Source organism: Chiloscyllium plagiosum, chromosome 3 (genome assembly GCF_004010195.1).
Source record: "Chiloscyllium plagiosum isolate BGI_BamShark_2017 chromosome 3, ASM401019v2, whole genome shotgun sequence".
In the NCBI taxonomy this organism is placed as follows: Eukaryota; Metazoa; Chordata; class Chondrichthyes; order Orectolobiformes; family Hemiscylliidae; genus Chiloscyllium; species Chiloscyllium plagiosum.
In genome coordinates, this window is record NC_057712.1 from 7,580,749 (window position 1) to 7,607,469 (window position 26,721).

Sequence of the window (26,721 nt, forward strand, 5' to 3'; positions counted from 1 at the left end):
ATGGAGATGGAGAGGTCCAGGAGGGGGAGGGAGGTGTCAGAGATGGTCCAGGTAAATTTAAGGTCAGGGTGGAATGTGTTGGTGAAGTTGATGAATTGCTCAACCTCCTCGCGGGAGCACAAGGTGGTGCCAATGCAGTCATCAATGTAGCGGAGGAAGAGGTGGGGAGTGGTGCCGGTGTAATTACGGAAGATCAACTGCTCTACGTAGCCAACAAAGAGACAGGCATAGCTGGGGCCCATATGTGTGTCCATGGCTACCCCTTTGGTCTGGAGGAAGTGGGAGGATTCGAAGGAGAAATTGTTTAGGGTGAGGACCAGTTCGACCAAACGAATGAGAGTGTCGGTGGAAGGAAACTGTTGGGGATGTCGGGAGAGGAAAAAACAGAGGGCTTGGAGGCCCTGGTCATGGCGGATGGAGGTGTAGAGAGATTGGATATCCCCCACCTACAAGATGTTTATAAAATGTAGTTTATTTTTGTTCAATTTTAAAAACATAACAGACATACAAGAGTATATTAATGCAACATATATTATTCAAAAAGCTCTTACATTTTATATGATACATATGCTAAGGCTTTATAACAACTTTGCTATATCCGTACATAACCAGTCTGTTAGCATTTGAGCCATCTCTAAATTTGCATCCAAAACAAAGGCATGGCGAATTCCTTTTTGGCAGAGATGAATGGTTCCTTCAGGAAAGCTTTTCTTCATATCTTCATAATATGTGATTGGACACCAGTGATCATTATATCCATAGTAAAAGATAAGCTAAAATGGAGACACAATTGCAGTTCATCAGGAAAGTTTTGATTCCCAAATACAGCTACTTGTTACATGGAATTTAATTCAGAACTGAGCTAGTTTGAAAGCATTTTAGGGCAAGATGTTCCAACCATTAATGGAAGACTATGCGATGTTTAATCTGATGACATTAGGAGAAACAAGTAAACTACTGTACTTTGAAATCCAGATTTTCCCAAGCTCAATTTCTAAAGAAATTAAATCTCTATATTTAATTTAGTACATTTGGCACATAAGTTTTTTCAATTCTACACTAACGATCTGCAAATTATTTTACTGTGTTGGCTTTAATAAAGGTTACAAATGTAGTTTTATACATTCATTACACATGAAATTACTGGAAACTTCACATCTGTAATTGTAGAGAAAATTAAGATGAAAAGAATGATTTACAACATACTTTATTTGAAATTGGATTGGAAAGTCCTCTGAACTGAAATCAACATTCAGTAGTTTGGTTTAGGAAATTCCATTTGGAAAATGTCAAAAGATCCCTGCAAAAGGTTTTGTGGAAGATTTACTAGAGTCTGCTGTACATAACTCAGAGGATCATAATTAACAGAAAAGTACAAGTTGAAAGCTGTAATTAGGCAAGAATATAGGCAAGCTATTGGAGAAAAGTTCCTTTTTTACAAGAAGTTTGGTTTTTCATTGATGGGACAGATTCAATGAGTACATTCAAGAATAATCAAAGTAAATTTACACATAAATTGTTATGTGATATGGCTCGATTTTTCATTACAGTATTAAGACAATGCACTATGGTATTGCTGGGAAGAAATTAACCAATATTTATTGCAGCTGTCATAGAAACAAGTGTCCAAAGTTCAGAGGTCACAGCATGTCCTGATTACTCGGTATATGAACAAGATACTGTTTAAAATATTGTGAGAATACATCACTAGGCACGGCTTGTACTTATGATATCTTAGCAATGATATTATTTTTAGACAAATCTAGGACATTCTTGGAATCCAAAATGCTCATCCATTTAAACTTAATATCGGAAAGAAAGCAGAAAAACGTTTAGCTGGTATTTCTCTATTCTCTGTAAGTAAGGGCACTGACTTAAACTATGAGCTAATAATGTAGAAATTTCAAATCAGGATAAGTAAAATTGGAACTGAGTTGATAAGAGCAATACCAAAGAACAGTGAATGCAATTTGTGCCAGGATTTGGCATAATGGGAATATAATGAGGTGAGTATGGGGTACTGCTTGATTTTTAAAAATATGCAGGGACGTGTGCATTTCTGATTAAGCCAACAATTACTACCCATCCCTAATGACCCTGGGAAAGGTGATCATGGATGCCTTCTTGAACCTATGCACATAAACTGGAACAATAGCTGAATTTAGGATGTGGACTAAATTACAGTAAAGACCTAAAGCATATGACTAAATCTAATTATTTCGCCAAGGCTATTATCTCAATTGAAAACTATAAACAGAAAATTGAGTGATATTTCCAACTTAAACCCCAATTAGTTAAATACAAAACAATAACATTGACAGTGCAGGTGAAGTGCTGTAGCTGCAGCATTTGGCAGCTGGTTGACATTAGTGCGATCCCCAAAACCCATACCTGCAGTTAGTGTTTGCAGATCGGGAAACTTTAACTCAGGGTGGAGTGTGAATCCAAGCTTCAGAAGCTATGATTCATCAGTAAGGGTTAAAGTTATGTGATTACTTTATTCCAGGAGGCAGTTATACCCAAGAAATTAAGGCCTTCAGATTTAGCCCAGGTTAAGGGACTAAAGGAGAGCCTAAGTGAGAAAGATTTGGGGATATCCAGGAGGTAGCAAAGCAAAGGAGGAGGCTCAGTCTTTGCAATGACCAACAGAGAAAGGATCTTGTCGCCTGTGTGTACAAGGAGAAAGTGAGGACTGCAGATGCTGGAGATCAGAGCTGAAATGTGTTGCTGGAAAAGCGCAGCAGGTCAGGCAGCATCCAAGGAGCAGGAGGATCGACGTTTCAGGCATGAGCCCTTCTTCAGGAATGCAAGAATGCAAGCCCTTCATCATTCCTGAAGAAGAGCTCATGCCTGAAACGTCGATTCTCCTGCTCCTTGGATGCTGCCTGACCTGCTGCGCTTTTCCAGCAACACATTTTCAGCCTGTGTGTACAAGACCAGGGATTCAAGGGATGATGGACAAACCAAACATATTACCTTGGTGCAGGAAGCCATTTAAACTGGGGAGTAAAAAAAGGAAAGGACTAGTTGTGGGGAACAGCATGGTTACGGGATAGATACTGTTCTCTGCAGCTATGTGAGAGTCCACATGGTTGCATTTTTCCTTGCCAGGTATCAGGGCTAAGAACAAGTCTTCAGGCTTGGAGAAGAACCACTGCAAGATCCAGTTATCGTGGTTTATGTAGGTATCAAGGACATCGGTAGAAGTAACTAAGATGTTCGCCTGAGGAATATGAGACCCAGGAGGCAAATTAAAGGCTACAAAGAAAATTGAAAAAACTTCACAGAGGTTGGTATCCTGTCACCCATTTAACCCTTTATTTGCACATGGAGGACCTTGACACTGATCCAGCTCCATCAGGGCCAGCTCTCAGAGTGAACAGGATGACTGACACTCCAATTCTTATCTGTCAGTCAGGGCTCTCTGATTGGACCAAATTCACAGCTCCAATCAGGGAACTCATATTCTATGAGGTCCATCTGGCTGACCTCATTACAATCACTACAATAATTATTGCTGGTTCATAAATGAACCATGAACAATTGTCATACATTCAATACCATCAGAGATTCATAGATGGCTCACAGACTGGGCTGCAATAAATGGTTTTCAAATCATGTACACTGGTACTTGGAAATGCAGCAACACTGTTGGGAGAGCTTTCACCCAAATCACACTGCAACCAGAGTGCTGGTGCATTAAAATTCTTCTACAGCCATAGTTATATAAACTAAATTATACATTGAAGTTCAGGTAAGGGGAAATCTATAAAGTTATAAATTCGGTGGCATAGTGGTTCAGTGGTTAGCACTGTTACCTCACAGTGCCAGGAACATGGGTTCAATTCCAGCCTCGGTTGACTGTCTGTGTGAAATTTGCACATTCTCCCAGTGTCTGCATGGGTTTCCTCCAGGTGCTCTGTTTTCCTTCCACAATCCAAAGAAGTGCAGGGTGGGTGAATTAGCCATGATAAATTGCCCATAGTGTTCAGGGATGTGTAGATTAGATGCATTAATCAGAGGTAAAGCCAGACCAATAGGGTAGGGGAATGGGTCTGGGTGGATTGGTGTGGATTTGTTGGGCCAAATGGCCTGTTTCCACACTGAAGGGATTCTATTCTGGATAGCTAATTAATAAGATCAGAATAGGGAAACATTGTAAAAAAAAGTCAAAATTAAAGATAGCATATTTGAAAGAATGCTTCATTTATGACAAGATAGATGAACTATAGATGCCATGAATACAAATAATTAGGTATGATACAGACATAAAACCAAATCTGAAATTTGAATATTCAGGGATACTTGGCATTTTAAAAAGACAAGCACAAAGGAACACGAGCTGGAGAGGCTTTGATAAGAAAGGGTGAGAAAAATAATCTTGGCTTGGGAAATCAAGATGAAGAACCAATTCAGGTGAAGATTAGAACGAAAAGCAAATAAGTTACTACTGATAACTTCACAAGGTTGGTTACTGAAATCAAACTGTTGGATAGAGCATAAATTAGTACATAATAGGAGCTTGCTAAAATGGTAATGCAATAAAGGTGGACAACTTGAATCTTAAAACATACATTAGAGAAATCAAATTGGCAAAAGAAATTAGATTACTTACAATGTGGAAACAGGCCCTTCGGCCCAACAAGTCCACACCGACTCGCCGAAGCGCAACCCACCCAGACCCAGTCCCCTACATTTACTCCTTCACCTAACACTACGGGCAATTTAGCATGGCTAATTCACCTAACCTGCACATCTTTGGACTGTGGGAGGAAACTGGAGCACCCGGAGGAAACCCACGCAGACACGGGGAGAATGTGCAAACTCCACACAGTCAGTCGCCTGAGGCGGGAATTGAACCCGGGTCTCTGGCGTTGTGAGGCAGCAGTGCTAACCACTGTGCCATCCACAAAGTAGTAATGGATTTTTTTTAGATTAGATTTCCCACAGTGTGGAAACAGGCCCTTCGGCCCACACCGACCCTCCGAAGAGTAACCCACCCAGACCCCATCTCCCTCTGACTAATGCACCTAACGCTATGGGCAATTTAGCATGACCAATTCACCTGACTTGCACGTTTTTGGATTGTGGGAGGAAACAGGAGCACCCAGAGCAAACCCACGCAGACACAGGGAAAGCGTGCAAACTCCACACAGGCAGCCACCCGAGACTGGAATTGAACCTGGGACCCTGGTGCTGTAAGCAGTGCTAACCACTAAGCCACCGTGCCACCCATCCACCATGCTGCCCATTTTGAGGATGAGCTCACAGAGAGCATTTTGGATAATTTCTTTGAAGAATACGTTGCAGATGTTACCAGGGAACAGGCTGTTTTGTATTTGGTAGTGTATAATTAGATTGATTAATAAATGATTAATGATTCTTAAAGCATCCTCAAGGGAAGGGTGATGAAAACATGATGAATTTCATATTCAGTTAGGGGAGTGAAAAACATGAGGCTGAAACTAGTTTCCTGAACTGATATACAGCCAATTATAAGTTTATGAAGAAAGATTTGTCTAAAGTGGAGTGTGGAAATAGGTAAGCTTACAATAAGCAGTGGGAAATATCTAAGGAAATACTTTGGATATCTTACTGGAGATAAATTGCATTAACTATGAGATGGATGACCCATCTAAGGAAGTTAAGGATGGGATCGATTTAAAAGAAAAAACATACAAATTGGCAACGATCAATTCAGAAGATTGGAAATCATTTAAAAACCAGGAGATAGCAAAAAAAAAAGGACACAATACAGATTACTGAGGGCAAACAGGCAAGAAACATAAAACTTCCAGTAAGAGATACTACACGTATATGAAAATGAAGAGAGTGGTGGCTCAGTGGTTAGCACTGCTGCCTCACAGCACCAGGGTCTCGGGTTCGATTCCGGAGTCAGGTTTGATTCCAGCCTCGGGCGACTGTCTGTGTGGAGTTTGCACATTCTCCCTGTGTCAGTGTGGGTTTCCTCCGGGTGCTCTGGTTTCCTCCCACAATCACAAAGATGTGCAGGTCAGATGAATTGGCCATGCTAAATTGCCCATAGTGTTAGGTGCATTAGTCAGAGCGAAATGGGTCTGGGTGGGTTACTCTTCAGAGGGTCAGTGTGGACTGGTTGGACCGAAGGGCCTGTTTCCACACCATAGGTAATCTAATCTAATTAAAAACTCAAAGAACTGCGGGTGCTGGAAATCAGAAACAAAAATAGAAATTGCTGGTAAAGCTCAACAGGTCTGGTAGCTTTGGTGGAGAGAAATCAGAGTTAACGTATCGGGTCCAGACTGAAGGATAGTAAATATTGTCCCCTTGTTCAAGAAGGGAAGTAGAGACAACCCTGATAATTATAGACCAGTGAGGCTTACTTCGGTTTTTAGAAAAGGTTACAAGTGATAGGATTTATAATCATCTAGAGGGGAATAAGTTGATTAGGAATAGTCAACACGGTTTTGTGTTAACCTTATTGAGTTCTTTGAGATGGTGACCAAACAGGTGGCTGAGGGTAAAGCCATTGATGTGGTGTATATGGATTTCAGTAAGGTGTTTGATAAGGTTCCAAATGGTAGGCTATTGCATAAAATACGGAGGCATGGGATTGAGGGTGATTTAGCGGTTTGGATCAAACATTGGCTAGCTGAAAGAAGACAGAGAGTGGTGGTTGATGGAAAATGTTCATCCTGGAGTTCAGTTACTAGTGGTGTACCGCAAAGATCAGTTTTGGGGTCACTGCTGTTTGTTATTTTTAAAAAAGACCTAGAAGAGAGTACAGAAGAATGGGTCACCAGATTTGTGGATGATACTAAGGTCGGTAGAGTTGTAGATAGTGCTGAAGGATGTTGCAGATTACAGAGGGACATAGATAAGCTGCAGAGCTGGGCTGAGAGATGGCAAATGGAGTTTAATGCAGAAAAGTGTGAGGTGATTCACTTTGGAAGGAGCAAAAGGAATAAAGAGTACTGGCTATTGGTAAGATTTTTTGTAGAACAAATGAGCAGAGAGATCTTGGTGTCCATGTACATTGATTCTTGAAAGTTGCCACCCAGGTTGATGGGGTTGTTAAGAAGGCTTACTGTGGGGTAGCTTTTATTGGTAGAGGGATTGAGTTTTGGAGCCACGAGGTCATGCTGCAGCTGTACAAAACTCTGGTGCTTCTGCACTTAGAGTCATAGAGATGTACAGCATGGAAACAGACCCTTCGGTCCAACCCATCCATGCCGACCAGATATCCCAACCCCACCTGCCAGCACCCGGCCCATATCCCTCCAAACCCTTCCTATTCATATACCCATCCAAATGCCTCTTAAATGTTGCAATTGTACCAGCCTTTCCTCTCTCACCCTAAACCTATGCCCTCTCGTTCTGGACTCCCCGACCCCAAGGAAAATACTTTGCTTATTTATCCTATTCATGCCCTTTATAATTTTGTAAACCTCTATAAGGTCACGCCTCAGCCTCTGACGCTCCAGGGAAAACAGCCCCAGCCTGTTCAGCCTCTCCCTATAGCTTAAGTCCTCCAACCCTGGCAACATCCTTGTAAATCTTTTCTGAACCCTTTCAAATTTCACAACATCTTTCCGATAGGAAGGAGACCAGAATTGCACACAACATTCCAACAGTGGTCTAACCAATGTCCTTATAGCCACAACATGACCTCCCAACTCCTGTACTCAATACTCTGACCAATAAATGAAAGCATACCAAATGCCTTCTTCACTATCCTATCTACCTGCGACTCCACTTTCAAGGCGCTATGAACCTGCATTCCAAGGTCTCTTTGTTCAACATTGCGTACAGTTCTGGTCACCGCATTATAGGAAGGATGTGGAAGCTTTGGAAAGAGCTCAGAGGAGATTTACTAGGATGTTGCCTGGTATGGAGGGAAGGTCTTATGAGGAAAGGGTGAGGGACTTGAGGCTGTTTTTTTAGAGAGAAGAAGGTTGAGAGGTGACTTAATTGAGACATATAAGATAATCAGAGGGTTAGATAGGGTGGACAGTGAGAGCCTTTTTCCTCGGACGGTGATGGCTAGCATGAGAGGATGTAGCTTTAAATTGAGGGGTGATAGATATAGGACAGGTGTCAGAGGTAGTTTATTTACTCACACAGTTCTCTATTACCAAGGAAATCTGCCATCTTTACCTGGTCCAGTCCATATGTAACCCTAGATCCACACAAATGTTACTGGCTGTGAACTGTCTTCTGAAATGACCTCGCAGGTAACTCAGTTCAAAACTTATTAGGGACAAGTGGCACTTGATGGCATTGTCAGTGATATCCATAAACCATGTAAGAATTAAAACAAAAACTCATCTGGACAATTTGTGAGAATATCAGTTTATGACAGGGGAATGCTTTAACACTAATGGTTGGAAAGTGGACTCTGATTGGTTGACTCTGAATGCAACAAATAATGATGATTTTCTTGGTCTTTCTTGGGATTTTGGTGGTGAATTTGTCTGTTTCAATAATGATTCTTACAGTGGGATGGGGAATTCAATTCTGATCAAGGTAAAACTTGAAAAGGAAAATCAATTCAAATTAAAGAAACAAATCTCATTTCTATTGTTGTCAATTATCTACAATTCTTTGGATTATAAAGCTGGATATTATGTAGAATCATGAACCCCGACAGTACATTCACTTCAGGAAGTGGAGTGGAGGACATGCCCCTGTCTGCAGCAATGGTGCTCAGGTGAAGCTAGTTGAGAGCATCACGTGCCTGTGGGTGACAACCACCAACAATCTTAACCGGTACATCCACGTAGGAAAACACAACAATGCCTCTCCTTCCTCAAGACGCTAAGGAAATGCCGTATGTCAATAAAGACTCTTACAAATTTGTATAATTCACCACAGAAAGCATCCAATCTGGATGTATCACAGCGTGGTAAAGCAACTGCTCTCCCCAAGACCGCAAGAAACTATAAAGAGTTGTGAACACAGCCCAGTCACCATTTAAAGCAGCCTTCTATCCACTGACTTCACCCATACTTACCGACAGAATGAAAGAGCCCCCCCGCCCGGTTTTACTCTCTTCCGTCGGGCAGAAGATACACAAGTTTGAAAACATGTACAAACAGATTCAAGGACAGCTTCTTCCCTGCTGTCAAGAAACGTTTGAATGGACCTCTTTAAGGTGAATGGTGATCTCTCTCTGCCTCTTCCTGACAGTTGTAACAATATCCTGCATTCTGTTCTGTTACCCTGATGCTCCTGTATAGTATGATCTGCCTGTAAGCATGTAAAACAGCACTTTTCATTGTACCCTGGTACATGTGACAGCAAATAAATCAAATAAAATCACATCACATCAGAAGTGATTCAGCTCATTGAGTCTGCATCAAGCCTCTGAACAGCATCTTGCCCAGACCCAGTCCTCCACCCTATCCCCATAACCCTGCATTTGCCATAGCGAACCCACCTAGCCTGCACATCCCTGAACACTATGGACAATTTACCATGGTCAATCCTCCTAACCTGCACATCTTTGGACTGTGGGAGGAAACCAGAGCACCCAGAGAAAACCCACGCAGACACAGGGAGAATGTGCAAATTCCACACAGATAACCATGGGTGGAATCGAACCTGGGTCCCTGACACTGTGAGGCAGCAGTGCTAACCACAGTGGGATGGGAGGGGATGGAAAATAGGGATGGTCCCCTGCTCAATAGCTTCAAGGGGAATTAAGGAATATGGGGAGAGGGCGGGATGAGGGTATTGGGCTATGACCATATTGAATGGGGGAACAGGCTTGAAGGGTCAAATGGCTTGCTCCTATCATCTCTGTTTCTATGTTTCCCAGTATCCTCTAAGCTCACACCCATAACAGAGGGAATGGACAAGCACCAACATCTGAGCTTTTCAAACATTCAGTTGATCCTAATATGACCCTGCCCACACCAAACATGGCAGCTTGGCCAGTCGGTGGCCTTTTTATTTGCGCAAGTTTTAAAACGGTGGTTAGGAAGGGGGTGCTGCTTTTTGAGAATGTATTTTGCCCCTCAGAGTCATGCCCCAAGGAGACAGTAACCTCTTGAGGCCTACGTCAAAATTCAACTCCCCTCACCCCACTCCTAATTTGCGCAAACTCTCTCCGCTAAATGCCCCCTGGATCTCGTATTCCATTAGGCCTCTTGCCAGCATCATCAATTGTGGAGGTCTGGCACTCCCGGGATTATTGGAGTTGATTGGCTGACGGGTGGGGATGGGAGCCCCAGTCTGCTTGTCTATCTGCTCCCCGGCAATGTCCCCTGGGGGTGCAATCCGTTTACACCATTCCCCACCCCTCCAGTCTGCAACCCAGACATTTCTACCCATAGATTCTAAAGTATAACTGTTAGAGAAACATAACTGAGCCCTAATCACAGGGCATACAGCCAAATATCTAGGAAAGGTCTTCAGCTTGACTCACATTTGATAGATTAGACTGACAGAAGGAATAACACGATTGTAATATAACTTTCACAAGAAGTAGGAAGCTCATTATCCTGATTACAGCTGTTTATTTTGGAGCAATCAAACAAGGTAGGTGCAGATATATTGCTGATAAACATTCTATATCCAGACGAAAGACAATTTGAAAACAGCCAATTGCAATTAGTAATGGAAAGCTCTCTTGGGAAATACAATGAGCTGCATCTATCATGCAAGGTGATTAGAGTGCCTCTGGAGTTGCAGTATGCTGCCAGCTGTTACCACTAAACTTCAGAAAATCCAGAGTGTTTATTTGATTCTTTTTCCCCTAAATCATTATACTTCATGAATTATAGCTTTGAGATCTCTCAAACCACTTTTGGCAAAAAGAAACACTGACAGGCAGCTGGTCACAAGACCTCAGTACTTGCCTTCATGTTTTGAATCATTATGGTCTTGTAAATAGATTTTATTTTAATAACTTAGCTGATGGTTTTTGTATGTGGCAACAAGCTAAAAATAAGACTGAACTTGTGCCATCATCTTCTTGTAACTGACCCTCAACTCTTTCTCCCATCTGTAATTTTTTCTGTCACTCAGTGTGCTTATTGATTTCTTTATCATACTTCATCTTTGTACATCTCTTACAAAATGTCTCAACACTGTCCTCATCTCCAATTTGTTGCCTTTTAAATTTTTTTTCTCTGATAGCAAGTATTTCTCTGGCACCTCTCTTTTCTCACCTCACTTAAATATTCCATCAACTCAGACTCAATTTTTTTTCCTTATTTCATTGCCAGGTTTTTCAACATACTTCCCTTGTTCATCTACCAGTGCACCACTGGATTAGGAGCCGTTTCTCTGTCTGGTAATGGCATAGTGGGCAGTTACTAAGATGAGGGTGTGTGTGGGGAACAAGCTGGGTCTAAAAAGGAAGGTGTGCATATACTTTGAAGACAGTGTGATAATATAGGGTCTGGGAGTATTGTTAGAGTAACCGGGAAAACAGATTCCTGAGACAATAGCTATGACAGGGTGAGGTGATCATGCTGGATGTAGGGTCAATGAATGGACATTCCCCTCAGTGTTATCAGAGAGTGAAGAGTTGGGTTCAGAACTATGGAGTGGACTGTGGAATAAATAAGAATGGCATTATGCTGATGAATACCGCCTAATCTGTTTACACCTTAAAATTGATTGAGGATCTTCAATGTATTGGTTCATGACCATTCTTTAACCCTTCTTCCTCAGGCATGCAAACACACAACTACTGAACGGTGCAGTGAACTGTATGTTGGTATACAGCTCTGGTTACAGGACTGATTCCCTTATAAAAGGCACTCTGCTGGATCAGGTACACAATGGTGCAACATCTTCATTTGATTGGTGAGAAAATTCTGGGGACTGCTGTCACTGGAGTGAAAAGTAAGCAAGCACGATTTCCTTTGTTGCTGACTACAAACTCTGGACAATAATAACATGTCTGTGGAATTTCTATTATTATTAATGCAAATTTGCTGAACAAACAAATCATGTCAACATATTGAGTACAGGAGTTGGGGCGTCATGCTGCAGCTGTACAAGACGTTGGTTAGGCTACTTTTGAAATATTGCGTGTAAATCTGGTCTCCATCCTATCGGAAGGATGTTTTGAAACTTGAAAGGGTTCAGAAAAGATTTACAAGGATGTTGCCAGGCTTGGAGGATTTGAGCTATAGGGAGTGGTTGAAGAGGCTAGGGCTGTTTTCCCTTGACAGACGGAGGCTGAGGGGTGACCTTATAGAGGTTTATAAAAAATCATGAGGGACATGGATAGGATTAATAGACAAAGTCTTTTCCCTGGAGTGAGTGAGTCCAGAACTAGAGGGCATAGGTTTAGGGTGATAGAGGAAAGATATAAAAGAGAACTGAGGGGGCAATGTTTTCACGCAGAGGGTGGTATGTGTATGGAGTGAGCTGCCAGAGGAAGTGGTGGAGTCTGGTACAATTGCAACATTTAAAAGGCATCTGGATGGGTACATGAATCGGAAAGGTTTAGAGGGATATGGGCTGGGTGCTGGTAGGTGGGACTAGATTGGGTTGGGATATCTGGTCGGCATGGACGAGTTGGACCGAAGGGTCTGTTCCATGCTGTACATCTCTATGACTCTATGTTAGAAGTTCACAGATTCTACGGTGCATGTAAACTTTGGCCACTGATTTCATGGCTAGGGACTAAATCTAGTACTATGTTTCTGGCACTGAGTCAGTTTATGCACTATGAAAACAGAATTAAATGCCCGCCAATATGATATGAGTTTCAATTCGTCATACGAAGCAAACTTTCATACTTCAAAATTTACATTTAATAACGGTACAATCGACCGCACTATGTTTTTGATGGTGAGCAGCCAACAGTACATTCTAGTCTTTGGTGACATTAGATGGATAAAGCTCCACCTGGACTGAGTAGAAAGCTGACCTTGCAGATCAGCATGAGTTTATGATGCACACTTGCACAGCACCTTCATTAAATACTGGTACCTGAGCTGTAACTGCAGCATGTTGTGAGAAAGCAAAAAAAAAAGGACTGAAGCTGATGACTTCAACATTTTAAAAATTTACATGTGGCAAATGCGTGTTGCTGGCTGGCCAGCATTTACTGCCTGTCCGTAGTTGCCCCTTGAGAAAGTGGTGGTAAGCTGCCTTCCTGAACCACTGCAGTCGTGTACTGTAGGTTGACCTACAATGCCCTTAGGGAGGGAATTCCAGGATTTTGCCCCAACAACAGTGAAGGAATGGTGTTATATTTCCAAGTCAGGATGGTGAGTGGCTTGGAGAGGAACTTGAAGGTGGTGGTGTTCCCATATATCTACTGCCCTTGTCCTTCTCGTTGGAAGTGTTTCTGTATTTGGGAGGTGCTGTCTGAGGATTTTTGGTGAGGTTCTGCAGTGCATCTTCGAGATAGTACACACTGCTGCGACTGAACGTTGCTGGTGGAGGGAGTAAATGTTTCTGGATGTGGTGCCAATTAAATAGGCTGCTTTGTCCTGGATGGTGTCAAGCTTCTTGAGTCTTGTTGGAGCTGCACCCATTCAGGCAAGTGGAGAGTATTCCATCACACTTGTTGATTGTAGACAGGTTTTGGGGAGTCAGGAGGTGAGTTACCTTTGCAGTATTCCTAGTCTCTGACCTACTCTTGCAACCACTAGAGTTTATGTGTTGAGTCCAGTTGCGTTCCTGGTCAACAATAACCCCTGGGATGTTGATAGTGGGGGATTCAGTGATGGCAACACCACTGAATGTCAAGGACTGTGATCAGATCGTAATTTATTGGAGATGGCCATTTCCTGGCATTTATGTGGTGTGAATGTTACTTGCCTGTTGTCAGTCTAAACTTGGATATGATCCAGATCTCGCTGCATTTGAACATTGGCTGCTTCTAGTTGTAACCAGCTGAATGGGTTGAATGGCTGTAATTTCTGTGACTTTTAAGTGAAACATAGGTATAGTTGTGTAAATAGTGCCTTAAATTAAATTAGGGCAGAATCCATTAGGTACAGAGAACTATATTTGGTGGGAACATTTAGAGTAATAGAATTTTACAGTACAAAATGAGGCCATTTGACCCATTCTGTCTGTACTGGCTCTCAAAAGACTTACACAGATAATCCCATTCGCCAGCCCTCTCTCCCTAGCCCTCAAAATTCATCACTTTCAAATCTATCTCCAGCTCTCTTTTGAAACCTGCTATGGAACCTGCCTACACCACTTTCCCTGCTCTCTTGCTGACAATCCTTAAATTATGACCTCCAGTTACTGATATACCAACTAGTGGAAACAGAATGTCCTCCTTTACCTTGTCTTAATTTTGACCATCTCAATTAGTTAACCTTTTAATCTTTTCTGCTCGAAGAAGAATAAATCCAACTTCCCTAATCTCTCCTTGTATCTAAAATCCCTCAGTCCTGGTCTCATTCTAGGAATTCTTCTTTGCACTGTCCAGGGCTTTAACATTCTTCGTTAAATAAGGTGCCCAGAACTGAACTCAATACTCCGACCAATGATTTGTAGAGGTGTAGCATCACATCCTTGCTTTTAGACTCTTATTTCTTATAGTTTTTATTCGCTTTTATCTTATTTCATAAGGTATTACTGTGATGAATAGTGTCCCTCCTATGAGCTGCTTTAGTTTGTATTTACAGAAATATTTTACATTGGTGCATAACTTCCAGGTTATCTAAAGGTGAATCCACCAATTTCTGACAGCACACAAACTGTTCATGAGTTGACATTAAATCAATACCAATGAATTACTATTACATTTTAAGCCATAACAGAACACTGCTTTCATTTCAAATGAAATCTATTCCAAATATGTTCAATTTGAAAAGAAAGGATGGTCCCCCAATTTTGGTCCACAACATAAATAGTTACATCTTGTGTATGGACAGCAGCACTTTTAAGGGATGCCATTAATTTTGAATCTTTCATGACCAATATGTTAATTGATGCACGTCAACAAAACCAGATTCATTGCAGAGGTTAATAACAAATCCCAGCAGCGTTTGAAGGGTTGCAAGGTAACTGCGTGCTATTTGGCAGGTGGTGGTAGGGTATCTCTTTTACCAATCCAACGGTGGCACTGGAAGGTCCAATCTATTATTGTGGTCAGGCCTCAGTCTACTGAAAGCAGCAGGCTGCCAGTGCTGATTGAGGTGTGTATGAGAATTCTGCTCGCTGCTCCAGAATGCAGAGCCGGAAATGTCTTATTTGAGGGCAAGGCAGTGGGTTGCGTTTGGATTGGTGCAGTAGAGGAGGTTTTCCTTCAGTTGGGACATCTGGCTAACTCATTTAACTTACTGATGGGTGGAGCAGTTTCAACCACAATTGGATAACCCGCATTGGAACACATTGTCTTCCCATACTTGAAACAATGATTGCTAATTGTAAATTGTCAGTATTTTGACCACAAACTTGAAACTACAATACCTTGTCCAAATACCGTCTTATAGTGTGATCATCTCTCTGTACAACGTGCATCATTTCCTGGCTTCCCATGTACATGGCATTAGCTAAAAAGAGATAGGAATTCTCAGTTAAGCAGGTCATCAAAAGACTAAACATAACACTTCAACATACTTTTCCTTTCTACAGTAAAAACAATCAGAAAACATTTAATCCTAAATACCAGGATAGATAAAATAATTTTCTGTGGAACACTTGGCAGACAATACCTAATTAGTGAAAGTGATTATTTTTGTGAGAACATTGATGATGGTGACATGATAGAAGTTTTTAAAGGTGGGAAAATTAAATAGAAATGGGTTGAATGAATGTTTAAAACAAGAAAACCAGACCAAAATTTCTGGAGACATACTTTCCTCTTAGTGCTGGCCTGTGAAATTGCGATGTCACACCTGAAGAACTGTTTTGGTTCAGATCATATTATTTCAGCACAGATCTGGAATCAAACCTGGCACCCTGTGATCTGGGTGGCTAAACATTTCTGTTCTGCTGACCCAAATTTGGTTTATTTATCTACTCTCTTCTCGAGGTCCTCCCAAGCAGCCATAGACTTCCCCATGAGGTGAGTTGACTGGCACAGCTTCTAAATGGAATGGTACTTCTAGGTCATCTTTGTTCTTTCACTAGGAGTTTGCAGTTCAGAAACAAGGAAGCTGACCAACCGCTCCATGTCTCCGGCAACCAGCAAATGCCTCACCTCACTTGACAATTTACCCAACCACAAGTTGAGACTCAGACGTTACCTTCAGTAAACATTAAAATAATAGTTAAACAGGTCTATTTCTGCTGGTCTAAATTTCTTTATTTCAAAAACAAGATCTTACATGAATCTGCAATTCATTGCCAGTTTAAGCCAAATTATTTCAAACTAATTTCAACAAAAACTTAGAAAACAGAATCTGAAGTGGGCCATTCATCCTGCAGTCAATATGATCAACCAACTCAATACCTGGCTCTTGATTTCTTCCATACACTTTGATTTCTTTAGACCTAAGGCTATATCTAAGTCCATTCTGAAAACATTCAATATTTTGACCTCAGCCACTTTCTGTAGCAGAGAATTTCAAAGGCTCACCATACTTGAGGTGCAGACATTTCTCCTCATCTCAATCCTAAACATTCGACTCTGTATCCTTCGAGTGTGACCCCAGTTCGGGACTCCCCAGTCACCGGAAACATGCTTGCTGTGTTTATCCTGTTTAATCCTGCGAGAACTATACAGGTTTCAATGAGATTCCAAACCCAATTTTTCTCAGGGAATTTTGTCCTAACTGATCCAGTCTCTCTCTTCGTGTGTCAATTCTGCCATCCCAGGATTCAGTTTGGTGAACCTTCATTATACTTCCACCTTGACCAGAACATCCTCCTCAGATAAGGAAACCGAAACTCCAGGTCAGGTCTCACCAAGGCTTTGTCCAACCGCAGCAAGACATTCCAGCTCCTGTACTTGAATTCTCTCACTATGAAGGTCAACATACCACTCATCTCCTTTACCACCTGCTGCAGCTGCATGTTTACTTTCAGCTACTGGAATATAAGGACAGGGGAAAGTGAGGACTGCAGATGCTGGAGATCTGAGTCAAAGAGTGTGGAAAACCACAGCCGGTCAGGCAGCCTCCGAGGAGCAGGAGAGTCAATGTTTTGAGCATAAGCTCTTCATCAGGAATGAGGGCGTGGCCCAAGGGGGCTGAGAGTGGGAATGTGATAGGTGGATGAAGGTAGGGGTGAAGGTGATAGGTCAGAGAGGAGGATGCAGCGGATAGGTGGGAAGGAAGATGGACAGATAGGACAGTTCAAGAGGGCGGTGCTGAGTTAGAAGGTTGGATCTGGGATAAGGTGGGGGAGATGAAATAAGGAAACTGGTGAAATCCACATTGATCCCATGGGGTTGGAGGGTCCCAAGGCAGAAGATGAGGCGTTCTTCCTCCAGGCATTGGGTGGCGAGAGTTTGGGGGAGTGAGAGGGTGAGTTAAAGTGTGCGGCCACAAAGCGTTGGGGTTGCTTAGTGTGTGTATCCTGCCTCCTGTAGCTACGTGTCCTCCCACCCTGCCGCTCAGAAACAAACCCACCGACTCCCACAGCTACCTGGACTACACCTCTTCCCGCGTGCCTCCTGAGAAAACAGCCTCCAACCTCATAGAGCAGGACCTCGCACCGTTCTATCTCCTACGCAAAATTCACAAACCTGACTGCCCTGGTCAACCCATCATCTCACCCAGCTCCTGCCCACCGAACCTACCTCCACATACCTTGAGACCATTCTGTCCCCTTTGGTCCAAGATCTTCCCACATATGTTTGGGACACCACCCAGGGCCTCCACCTTCTCCAGGACTTTTGTTTCCCCAGTGCCCAACGCCTTATCTTCACCATGGACATCCAGTCCCTGTACACATCCATCCACCATGACAAAGGCCTCCAAGCCCTCCATTTCCTCCTCTCCTGCTGACCCAATCAGTGCCCTTCCGTTGACACTTTCATTTGATTGGCTGAACTGGTCCTCACCCTCAACAATTTTCCCTCCAAATCCCCCCACTTCCTCCAGACCAAAGGGGTAGCCATGGGCACCCGCATGGGCCCCGGCTTTGCCTGCCTCTTCGTCAGGTATGTGGAACAGTCAATCTTCTGCAGTTACACCTGTACCATTCCCCACCTTCTCCTTCGTTGCATCGATGACTGTATCGAGCCCACCTTGTGCTCCCACAATGAGGCTGAACAGCTCATCAGCTTCAAAAGCAACTTCTACCCTGACCTCAAGTTCACCTGGACCATGTTGGACAACTCCCTCCCCTTCCTGGACCTCTCCATCTCCATTTCCGGTGACCGACTCAACATGACATCTACAAGCCCACTGACTCCCACAGCTACCTGGACTACACCTCCTCCCACCCTGCCTCCTGTAAAAACGCGATCTCTTATTCACAATTCCTCTGCTTCTGCCACATCTGCTCCCAGGAGAATGAACTGCACCACAGAACATCCCAGGTGGCCTCCTTCTTCAAAGACTGCAATTTTCCCTCCCACGTGGTCAATGATGCCCTCCAATGCATCTCCTACACTTCCCTAACCTCCTCCCTTGAACTCCATCCCTCCAATCACAACAAGGACAGAATTTCCCTGGTCCTCACCTTCCACCTCACCAACCTGCAGATATATCACATTATCCTCTGCCATTTCCGCCACCTACATATATTTCCCTCCCCACCCCTATCTGTATTCCGGAGAGATTATTTCCTCTGTGACTCCTTAGTTAGGTCCACAGCCTCCACCAACCCACCCTCTCCACCTGGCACCTTCCCTCGCCACCGCAAGAAGTGCAAAACCTACGTCCACACCTCTGTCCAAGGCCCGAAAGGATCCTTCCACATCCGACAAAGATTTACCTTCCACACATGTCATCTACTATGTGCATTGCTCTCAGTGTGGTCTCCTCTACATTAGGGAGACAGAAAGCTAACTTGTGGAATGTTTCAGGGAACATCTCTGGGACACATGCACTAAACAACCTCACTGCCCTTTAGTCGAACACATTTTAACTGCACCCCCCCTGCCCCAAACTCCGTCAAGGACATGCAAGTCCTGGGCCTCATCCACTGCCAAACTCTAGCCACCCGATGCCTGGAGAAAGAACGCTTCATCGTCCGCCTTGGGATCCTCCAAACACATGGGATCAATGTGGATTTCACCAGTTTCTTCATCTTCCCTCCCCTCACCTCATCCCAGATCCAACCTTCTAACTCAGCACCACCTCCTGAACTGTCCTACCTGTTCCATCTTCCCTTCAACCTATCTGCTACACCATCCTCTCCAACTTAACACCTTCATCCCTACCTTCATCAACCTATCGCATTCCAAGCTACCTTCCCCTCATCCCCACCCCATCCCATTTATCTCTCAACCAACCCCCCCCGGGCCACCTCGTCATTCCTGATGCACTCCCTCAGCACTGACCCTCCCACAGTGCGGCCCTCCCTCAGCACTGACCCTCCGACAGTGCGGCCGTCCCTCATCATTCCTTATGCTCAAAATGTCGACTCTCCTGCTCCTCAGATGCTGCCTGACTGGCTGTGCTTTTCCAGCACCGCACTCTTCGATTCTGGTATATAAGGACACCCAGGTCTCTTTGCACCTCTCCCTTCCCAATCAATCGCCATTCAGAAAATAATCTACTGTCCTGTTTTTGCTCATAAAATTTATATGTTTGGATTACGACTGTCTGACACTAGCTCAGAGACTTGAAAGATCAACTAATTATAATTCGTTCTAATAAAGAGTCACCAAACTTGAAACATTAACTTTGCCTTCTTCCCAGAGGTGCTGCCCTGCTGAATTTCACCAGCAATTTTGGTTTTTGAATCAATTCTACACCTTGTCCAATGTCCAAGATGACGAACATTTCTTAAAGGGCGATTCCACATCTTAAGGAAGCATATTCATTTGGATTTCACCTGACAATACAGATAGTGGGTCTTTAAAACAGAAGCTACACTGTAATTGGCTTTGGTTTATGATAAGATTTCAGTGAGAAACAGTGGACTAAAACCACTCATTTTACTCAAAATTACATTCTCTCTGAGACACAATAATGAAGTGGATTTTCAACGTGCTGCCTGCTCTAACACAGACAGTGAAAATCCGTTGCCCATTTTCCTTAGAGTGAGGAATTTGCTCATTTTCAAAACAGGTCAAATTATTCTGTACTTTTAGGCTGACAATTGTAAGATGAATTGCATGATATAAACAAACCCTCGAGTTATTGAGCCCCCTAGGTCCAAGGATAGATTGCAGTTTCAAAATCTTTTTGTTGCTACAACAAACTGCCCTAAAGATTTCTTTTAGCAGAGTAACTTGTGTTGCAATAAACTCCGATTCTGGACAAAGCAGATGGATAGTTTACAGTCAGAAGAGGTGTCCCTCTGTCATGAATCTGTGTTGCGTTAGTCTGACCATAAGAATGCTCTTAAAGAATTTGCTTCCCTACAGTGTTTTATAAAATGGCATTTAGCCAATGAAAGGTTTCCTCTGCTCAAACATTTGTTTCACATTATTGATCAGAGAACGGAAGATAATTAAAAAATATGACTCCTTTGTCAATTAACAAGATTAAATATGAGCTTCATATAAATAAGCACATAAAGTTGCCCCACCTTTGTAGTTTAGAACTGAAAAAGAAGCAATCTACAAAAGACAGTCAAAAATAACACATGACATTAAACAACAGCATGCCTTAAACATATGGAACTGCCACTGTACACATATCTATACTTGGTTCTGGAGTAAGCAAGATTTCCCTCTGCTTAAGTTTGGTGATTTATATTTATGTTTTAATGGAATTCATTAGTGATGTTTGAGCAGCGGGTGTCACACTATTGAAACACCACTTAGCTTCTGTTTCACAGCAGAAGCATTTCATTAGTGGCAGAAGCAGTTTGAGAGCTCTGAACGCCTGTATTGTCTTGCATATCTTGAAAGGACCAAGGTAGCTCATTGCTTGAGAACAAATACAGACTAAACACGTAAAATTAAGCGTTCACAGTGCTGAGCTAATTATTCCAACCTACCTTTAAAATGTGGTGTCTTATGATCACGAATATTAAAACTGCTGTATCTATTTTACCTTAAGTATTCCAATATGGAAAGTGAATGCTGTTTGTTCTTAGAAGCTTCAATACTGTAGCCTCTTGAGCCTTTAGAGCTGAACTGAAGGTTGACCAACCAGCAATTGTGGGCGGCACGGTGGCACAGTGGTTAGCACTGCTGCCTCACAGCGCCAGAGACCCGGGTTCAATTCCCGCCTCAGGCGACTGACTGTGTGGAGTTTGCACGTTCTCCCCGTGTCTGCGTGAGTTTCCTCCGGGTGCTCCGGTTTCCTCCCACATCACAAAGATGTGCAGGTCAGGTGAATTGGCCATGCTAAATTACCCGTAGTGTTAGGTAAGGGGTACATGTAGGGGTATGGGTGGGTTGCGCTTCGGCGGGGTGGTGTGGACTTGTTGGGCCGAAGGGCCTGTTTCCACACTGTAAGTAATCTAATCTAAAAACCAATAACAATCTAAACTTTGGTTATAACTTGGGATGATTATTTCACATTGAGGATTGAAAATCTTCATAACTCATTGTTCTATTCCCAGCAGTCAAGTCAGAAGCATGCACCAGGAACCAAAGATGACTTTCGAAAATAACCAATCTGTGCAATTTGCTTTGTTTACAAAAGGTTTGTCTGATGGCAAAAACTGCACAAGAACTCGACAGTGGTCTTTTCTGATTATGTTCTGTATTTCCTGCTTAGATGTTGCTTCATTATCCTCCTGTCCACTCCCCACATCTGTGAACAATGATGATAACCGAAATATTAACTTCTCAGAACAATCCTACACAAGGTCATAATTGCTACATTTACACAGGAAAAAAAAGATTTCTACTTTTGCTTTATTTCACATTATAATTAGGATTAAGCTCAATCACTTTAAGATCAGATCCATATACAATTACAGTTTGGAGTCAACCATGGATGAGAGTAAACACGAGCACAGGCAGCTCCTTTCGAGAACTTAACCTTCTCGCTGCGCCATTTCAGTCAAATGACATTTGCCGACTCAGTGGCAATAGTGGCTTGTTCTGAATGGATCAGTAATTATTTGAATGGAGGAGTGCAGTGGGCCTCACTAACTGACAATGTTAACTTTGAACGGGGAGAAAATGGTCTGAGAATGTTAGGTTGGATGGGAGCATTGACCTTTGGAAGATGAACATGGTTAGGAAGCTCAAACAGTGGATACGTATTGCTTGTTCATTCAACCTGAACATATCATTTGCAAATGGATTATTTCAAGAATGTAGAAATTAGCATTGGACCAAAAGCCTCATTGAAGTTTGAAGTCTTGTAGTAAAAGGATAGACATCACTTTCAGGTCTCAGCTGAAGGAAAGAATGTTTGGTGTAAAAAAAGTCTTTATCTTCACAGCTAACTGTTAAATAGGTCTAAAGAAAATTTTCTGGAATTTGTCCAATGATGGTCAGAATGAACATTAACCCTGATAGTCCATCTCTTTAAGGATAGCATATGAAGTTTCAATCTAATGGTGGACGTGCTGCTTGAACTGTTCTAGGTTGTGTGGTGAAAATGTCCTCATAGTTTGATACTGGCAGGAATTTATTCTGGTAACAATGAATGTATAAGTGATACATATTCAAACCAGGCTGGTATGAGAGTTGGATGGTCACTTGCAATTGTTGGTGTTTCAATGCACCCGCTGTCTTTACCTTGCTGGTTGGTGAAGATCACGGGGTTTGAAGATCTCGCCAAGAAGCCTTGATGAGTTGCTTCAGTGCAATTTACAAGGATGTTGCTAGGGTTGGAGGATTTGAGCTATAGGGAGAGGCTGAACAGGCTGGGGCCGTTTTACTCTGGAGCATCGGAGGCTGAGGGGTGACCTTATTGAAGTTTACAAAATTATGAGGGGCATAGATAGGATAAATAGGCAAAGTTTTTTCCCTGGGGTTGGGGAGTCCAGAACTAGAGAGCATAGGTTTAGGGTGAGAGGGGAAAGATATAAAAGAGACCTAAGGGCAACGTTTTCACACAGAGGGTGGTACGTGTATGGAATGAGCTGCCAGAGGAAGTGGTGGAGGCTGGTACAATTGCAACATTTAAGAGGCATTTGGACGGGTATATGAATAGGAAGGGTTTGGTGGGATATGCGGCGGGTGGTGGCAGGTCGGACTTGATTGGGTTGGGATGTCTGGTCGGCATGGACGGGTTGGACCGAAGGGTCTGGCTCCATGCTGTACATCTCTATGACTCTATCTGGCAAAAAGTACGCAATAAGACCAGAAATGAAACAAACTGGTTTGTTCTGGGTGGTATTGAGTCCTTGAGTATTGTTAGAGCTGTACCCATCCAGACAAATAGAGACTATTTCACCACTCTCTGACTCGTGCCTGTAGGCAGTGGACAGCTTTTGAGGGGTGTCAGTTAAGTGACTTCAGCCCTTCCTTGCTTCAAGCACTTTCCAAGCTGAACAGCATCAGCCACCCTGTAGTTCATGATTACATAAAGAGATGCTTCTGTGCAATCATTGGCAATACAACCTTTACTTGTGAATTACCTTTAAAAGTCAGATGATGCTTCACAGGAATGCCATAGACAAAGTTTGACACTGAACTCCAAAAGGAGATACTATGCCAGTGAATCAAAAAACTTGCCCACAGTAGGTTCAAAGGAATGCCTTAAAGGAGGAAAAGTGAGGTACAAGGATGTAGGGAGGAAATTCCAGAGCTTGGAGCCTAGGCAAGTGAAGACATTGCTCCTAATGGTACAGCAATTAGTTTCCCTACAGTATGGAAACAGGCCCTTCGGCCCAACGAGTCCACACCGACCCTCTGAAGAGTAACCCACCACCACCCCCAGAGAGGGAGAAATGTGAGGGGAGCCTCACCTTGATATATATAAAGCTAGTCTCACTAATGGTGATAGAAAACAACTGTGAGTTGCCATCTGGTTCACTAATTTCTTTAAGGGAAGGAAATCTGCCATATTTACCTAGTTTGACAGACAATGACTTCAGACGCAGTTACGTGGTTACATCCGGACTGCCGTGTGAAATGGGTCAGCAGGTTATTCAGTTCAGGACAATTAGGGTGGGCAACAAATGCTGATCTTGTCACTGTTACCCAGCTTGCATGAAAGCATACATTTTTCTTGGTCAGATTTGAAGTTTCTTCTTTTACTACACACAAGCCTTAGATCAGTGCTGCTGTCATTGACGTATTCAACTATCTGTTCACGTTAGTGAAGCTAACAGGCCGGGCACTGGTCTTCCCTTGAGGGGATGAGGACCTCCTTTTGGTTGCTCACTGCTTCTATGAACATGTACATTGGAGGATTCTGGATCCTGCACAATATCTTGTTGCCCACCACAGAGGTTAGTTAAAAATCACACAACACCAGGTTATAGTGCAACAGCTTTATTTGGAAGCACAAGCTTTCGGAGTTTTGCTCTTTCACCTGATGAAGGAGCAGCACTCCAAAAGCTCATGCCTCCAAATAAACCTATTGTACTGTAACCTGATGTTGTGTGACTTTTAACTTTGTCCACCCCAGTCCAACACCAGCCCTGCCACAGCACGACAGAGGCTCGTGGTTGCTTTTACATGGCTCTGGCCCATCAGGTTTCCTGTTACTCCAAATGACAATCCACTTACAAGGACCGATTTGTGTTGGTACCCTACTTATCTTATGGAAATAAGATCTTTCCACAAGAATGGATAGCGCCTCATGCTGTCTCCATTGGTTGGGTGAGCAGATGCTCACCAAATTGGGAACCTGGCAACAGCAAACAGTCCCCAGTGTGTTTCAGAGTTTGGCTGCTTTCCTGATGAAGGGCCCACATCTAAAACCTCAACAAATCTGTCCTTATCAGAGAAACAGCTTGACCTTTTGAGTAGTCTCTGTAGTTTCCTTTTCTAGTGGGAGAAAGACTGAATGTTTGAAAGAGTTCACTGGAGGTAACCAAATTCTGATGTTCACTTATTAGGACAAAAACTGCAAAAATAAAGATGGCTTTATTCTGTTCTGCATATTTATGAGCAAACAGTCATTGAGGTGAGCTGACATTGATGTTGATGAAATTAAAGTTTTCAGTTGATTTTATGGTCATTGTGGGCAGTATTTTATACTTTCCCACATTGCAACTTTTGAGGTGGAGGGGTCATTGAATTAAACATAACCTGTGGTGTTTGGGGATCCCATCATCTCCCTGCCACCATCCCAAATTAGCCTGTGGATGGTCTTCCTACACTCTCAACATTTGAGGTCCTTAAGTTGGTTATTGAAGCAGTGACTTGCACAGGCAAATGTGGTAACCAATGTTTTGCACAGTTATGTCCCATAAACAGTGTATCAGTCAAATGATCAGTTAACCATTTTTTTGCTGAAGTTGATTTGGAGATAATTGGAGATCTGAACAATGGAGCGTGCTCTGCTTTGCTTCAAATATTGCCATGGGATCTTCTGTGGTTTCCTCGACAGGTAGAGAGGGCTTTAGTGTAACATCACACTGCAAAGAGAACATCTCAACAATGCTTTACCAAAGCATCACCTCTACACTGAGAATTCAATCTTGATTAACTGCCGAAGTCCATGAGTGAGGACTCAACGCGTAACCTTTGACTCAAAAGCCGTTTGCATTGTCAAGTGACCTGAGTTTATATCTCCATTAGTTTGCACACTTGGAATGCCACCTCAAACAGAATGGAGGAAGATTTTGCCTTGGATGCTTGGTATCTCATTGAAAAATGGCAAAGTGCTTCCCAGTTGCTAACCAGTCAGGAAGATGGAGAAATCGTACAGGTCGTTCTGCTATAACGTGGCAGTTGTGTTCCCCTGCAACCTCGCGCCATAGAAAACTGCTGTAGAAGATTGCCAATAGAAAATCGTTATACCTGTTCAGTGGAAAGTTCATGTTATCTAAACCACATTCACAATTGGTCAATCGCGTTATCGCCAATTTGTGCTGACAAAACGTGCGTTACAGCAGAATGACCTGCACATGGAATTGCAAATGCTGTCAAGGTGCTTCCATTCCAGGCTGCTTGGTCCTGGTCTATCAGCCATGGGGGTACTGCTGCCTCTCATCCTCTTGGCCTGATCAACTCCTGAATGTGTCCAAAGCCAACACTGGGCAGGGGAGCAAGCAGCCTGTCTCTAACTATGCCACACTATGTATGAGCAGTAGAATAAGAAAGATAAAGGATTTGCTGTTGCACAAGAGCTTTCACTAGAATGTTTTATACCATGTTACATTGTCATGTCAATAAGACATGAGTAAAATATGTGCAATGGATATGTGAGAAAGGAGTGGATTGCTGATTGTGGGACTGCTTTGCGCTGGCAACAGGAATGGGGCAAGGATCCGAATTCTGTGCCAGATATCTGTACTGCTTCTGATTAACTGAAATGAGGATGAATCGGGCATTCCCAGGCATCCTTTGTGTGGCTACCGGAATGTCGATATTTGGGACTCCTCCGCCGACTTGCTGAAGTTATAAAACATTCACTACCTTTCTTCCCATGAAACGTCAACACTCTCTAGTGCGCAACATTGTTAAAAGAGATCCAGGTAATGATCTGGGGACCTGGGTTTGAATCTTGCCATGGCAGGTAGTGGAATTTGAATTCAATAAAAACAAATCTGGGAATAAGAGTCTGATGATGACCATTGCCAGAAAAACCCATCTGGTCACTAATGGGCTTTTAAGGAAGGAAACTGCCATCCTTACCTGGTCTGGCCTACATGTAACTCCAG

General features: G+C 42.9%; 1 protein-coding gene across 1 annotated transcript in view; it reads right to left on the reverse strand.

The window, feature by feature from the left end:
* Window positions 1–354: 354 nt before the first annotated feature.
* Window positions 355–26,721, reverse strand: part of ldah (lipid droplet associated hydrolase) — a 291,233-nt gene continuing 264,866 nt past the window's right edge. Inside the window, exons 7-8 of the mRNA XM_043676835.1 lie at window positions 15,382–15,464; window positions 355–773 (exon numbers count right to left, since the gene is read on the reverse strand). Coding sequence (XP_043532770.1) covers window positions 579–773; window positions 15,382–15,464 — 278 coding nt within the window. The 3' untranslated portion in view covers window positions 355–578. The remainder of the gene's footprint in view (window positions 774–15,381; window positions 15,465–26,721) is intronic.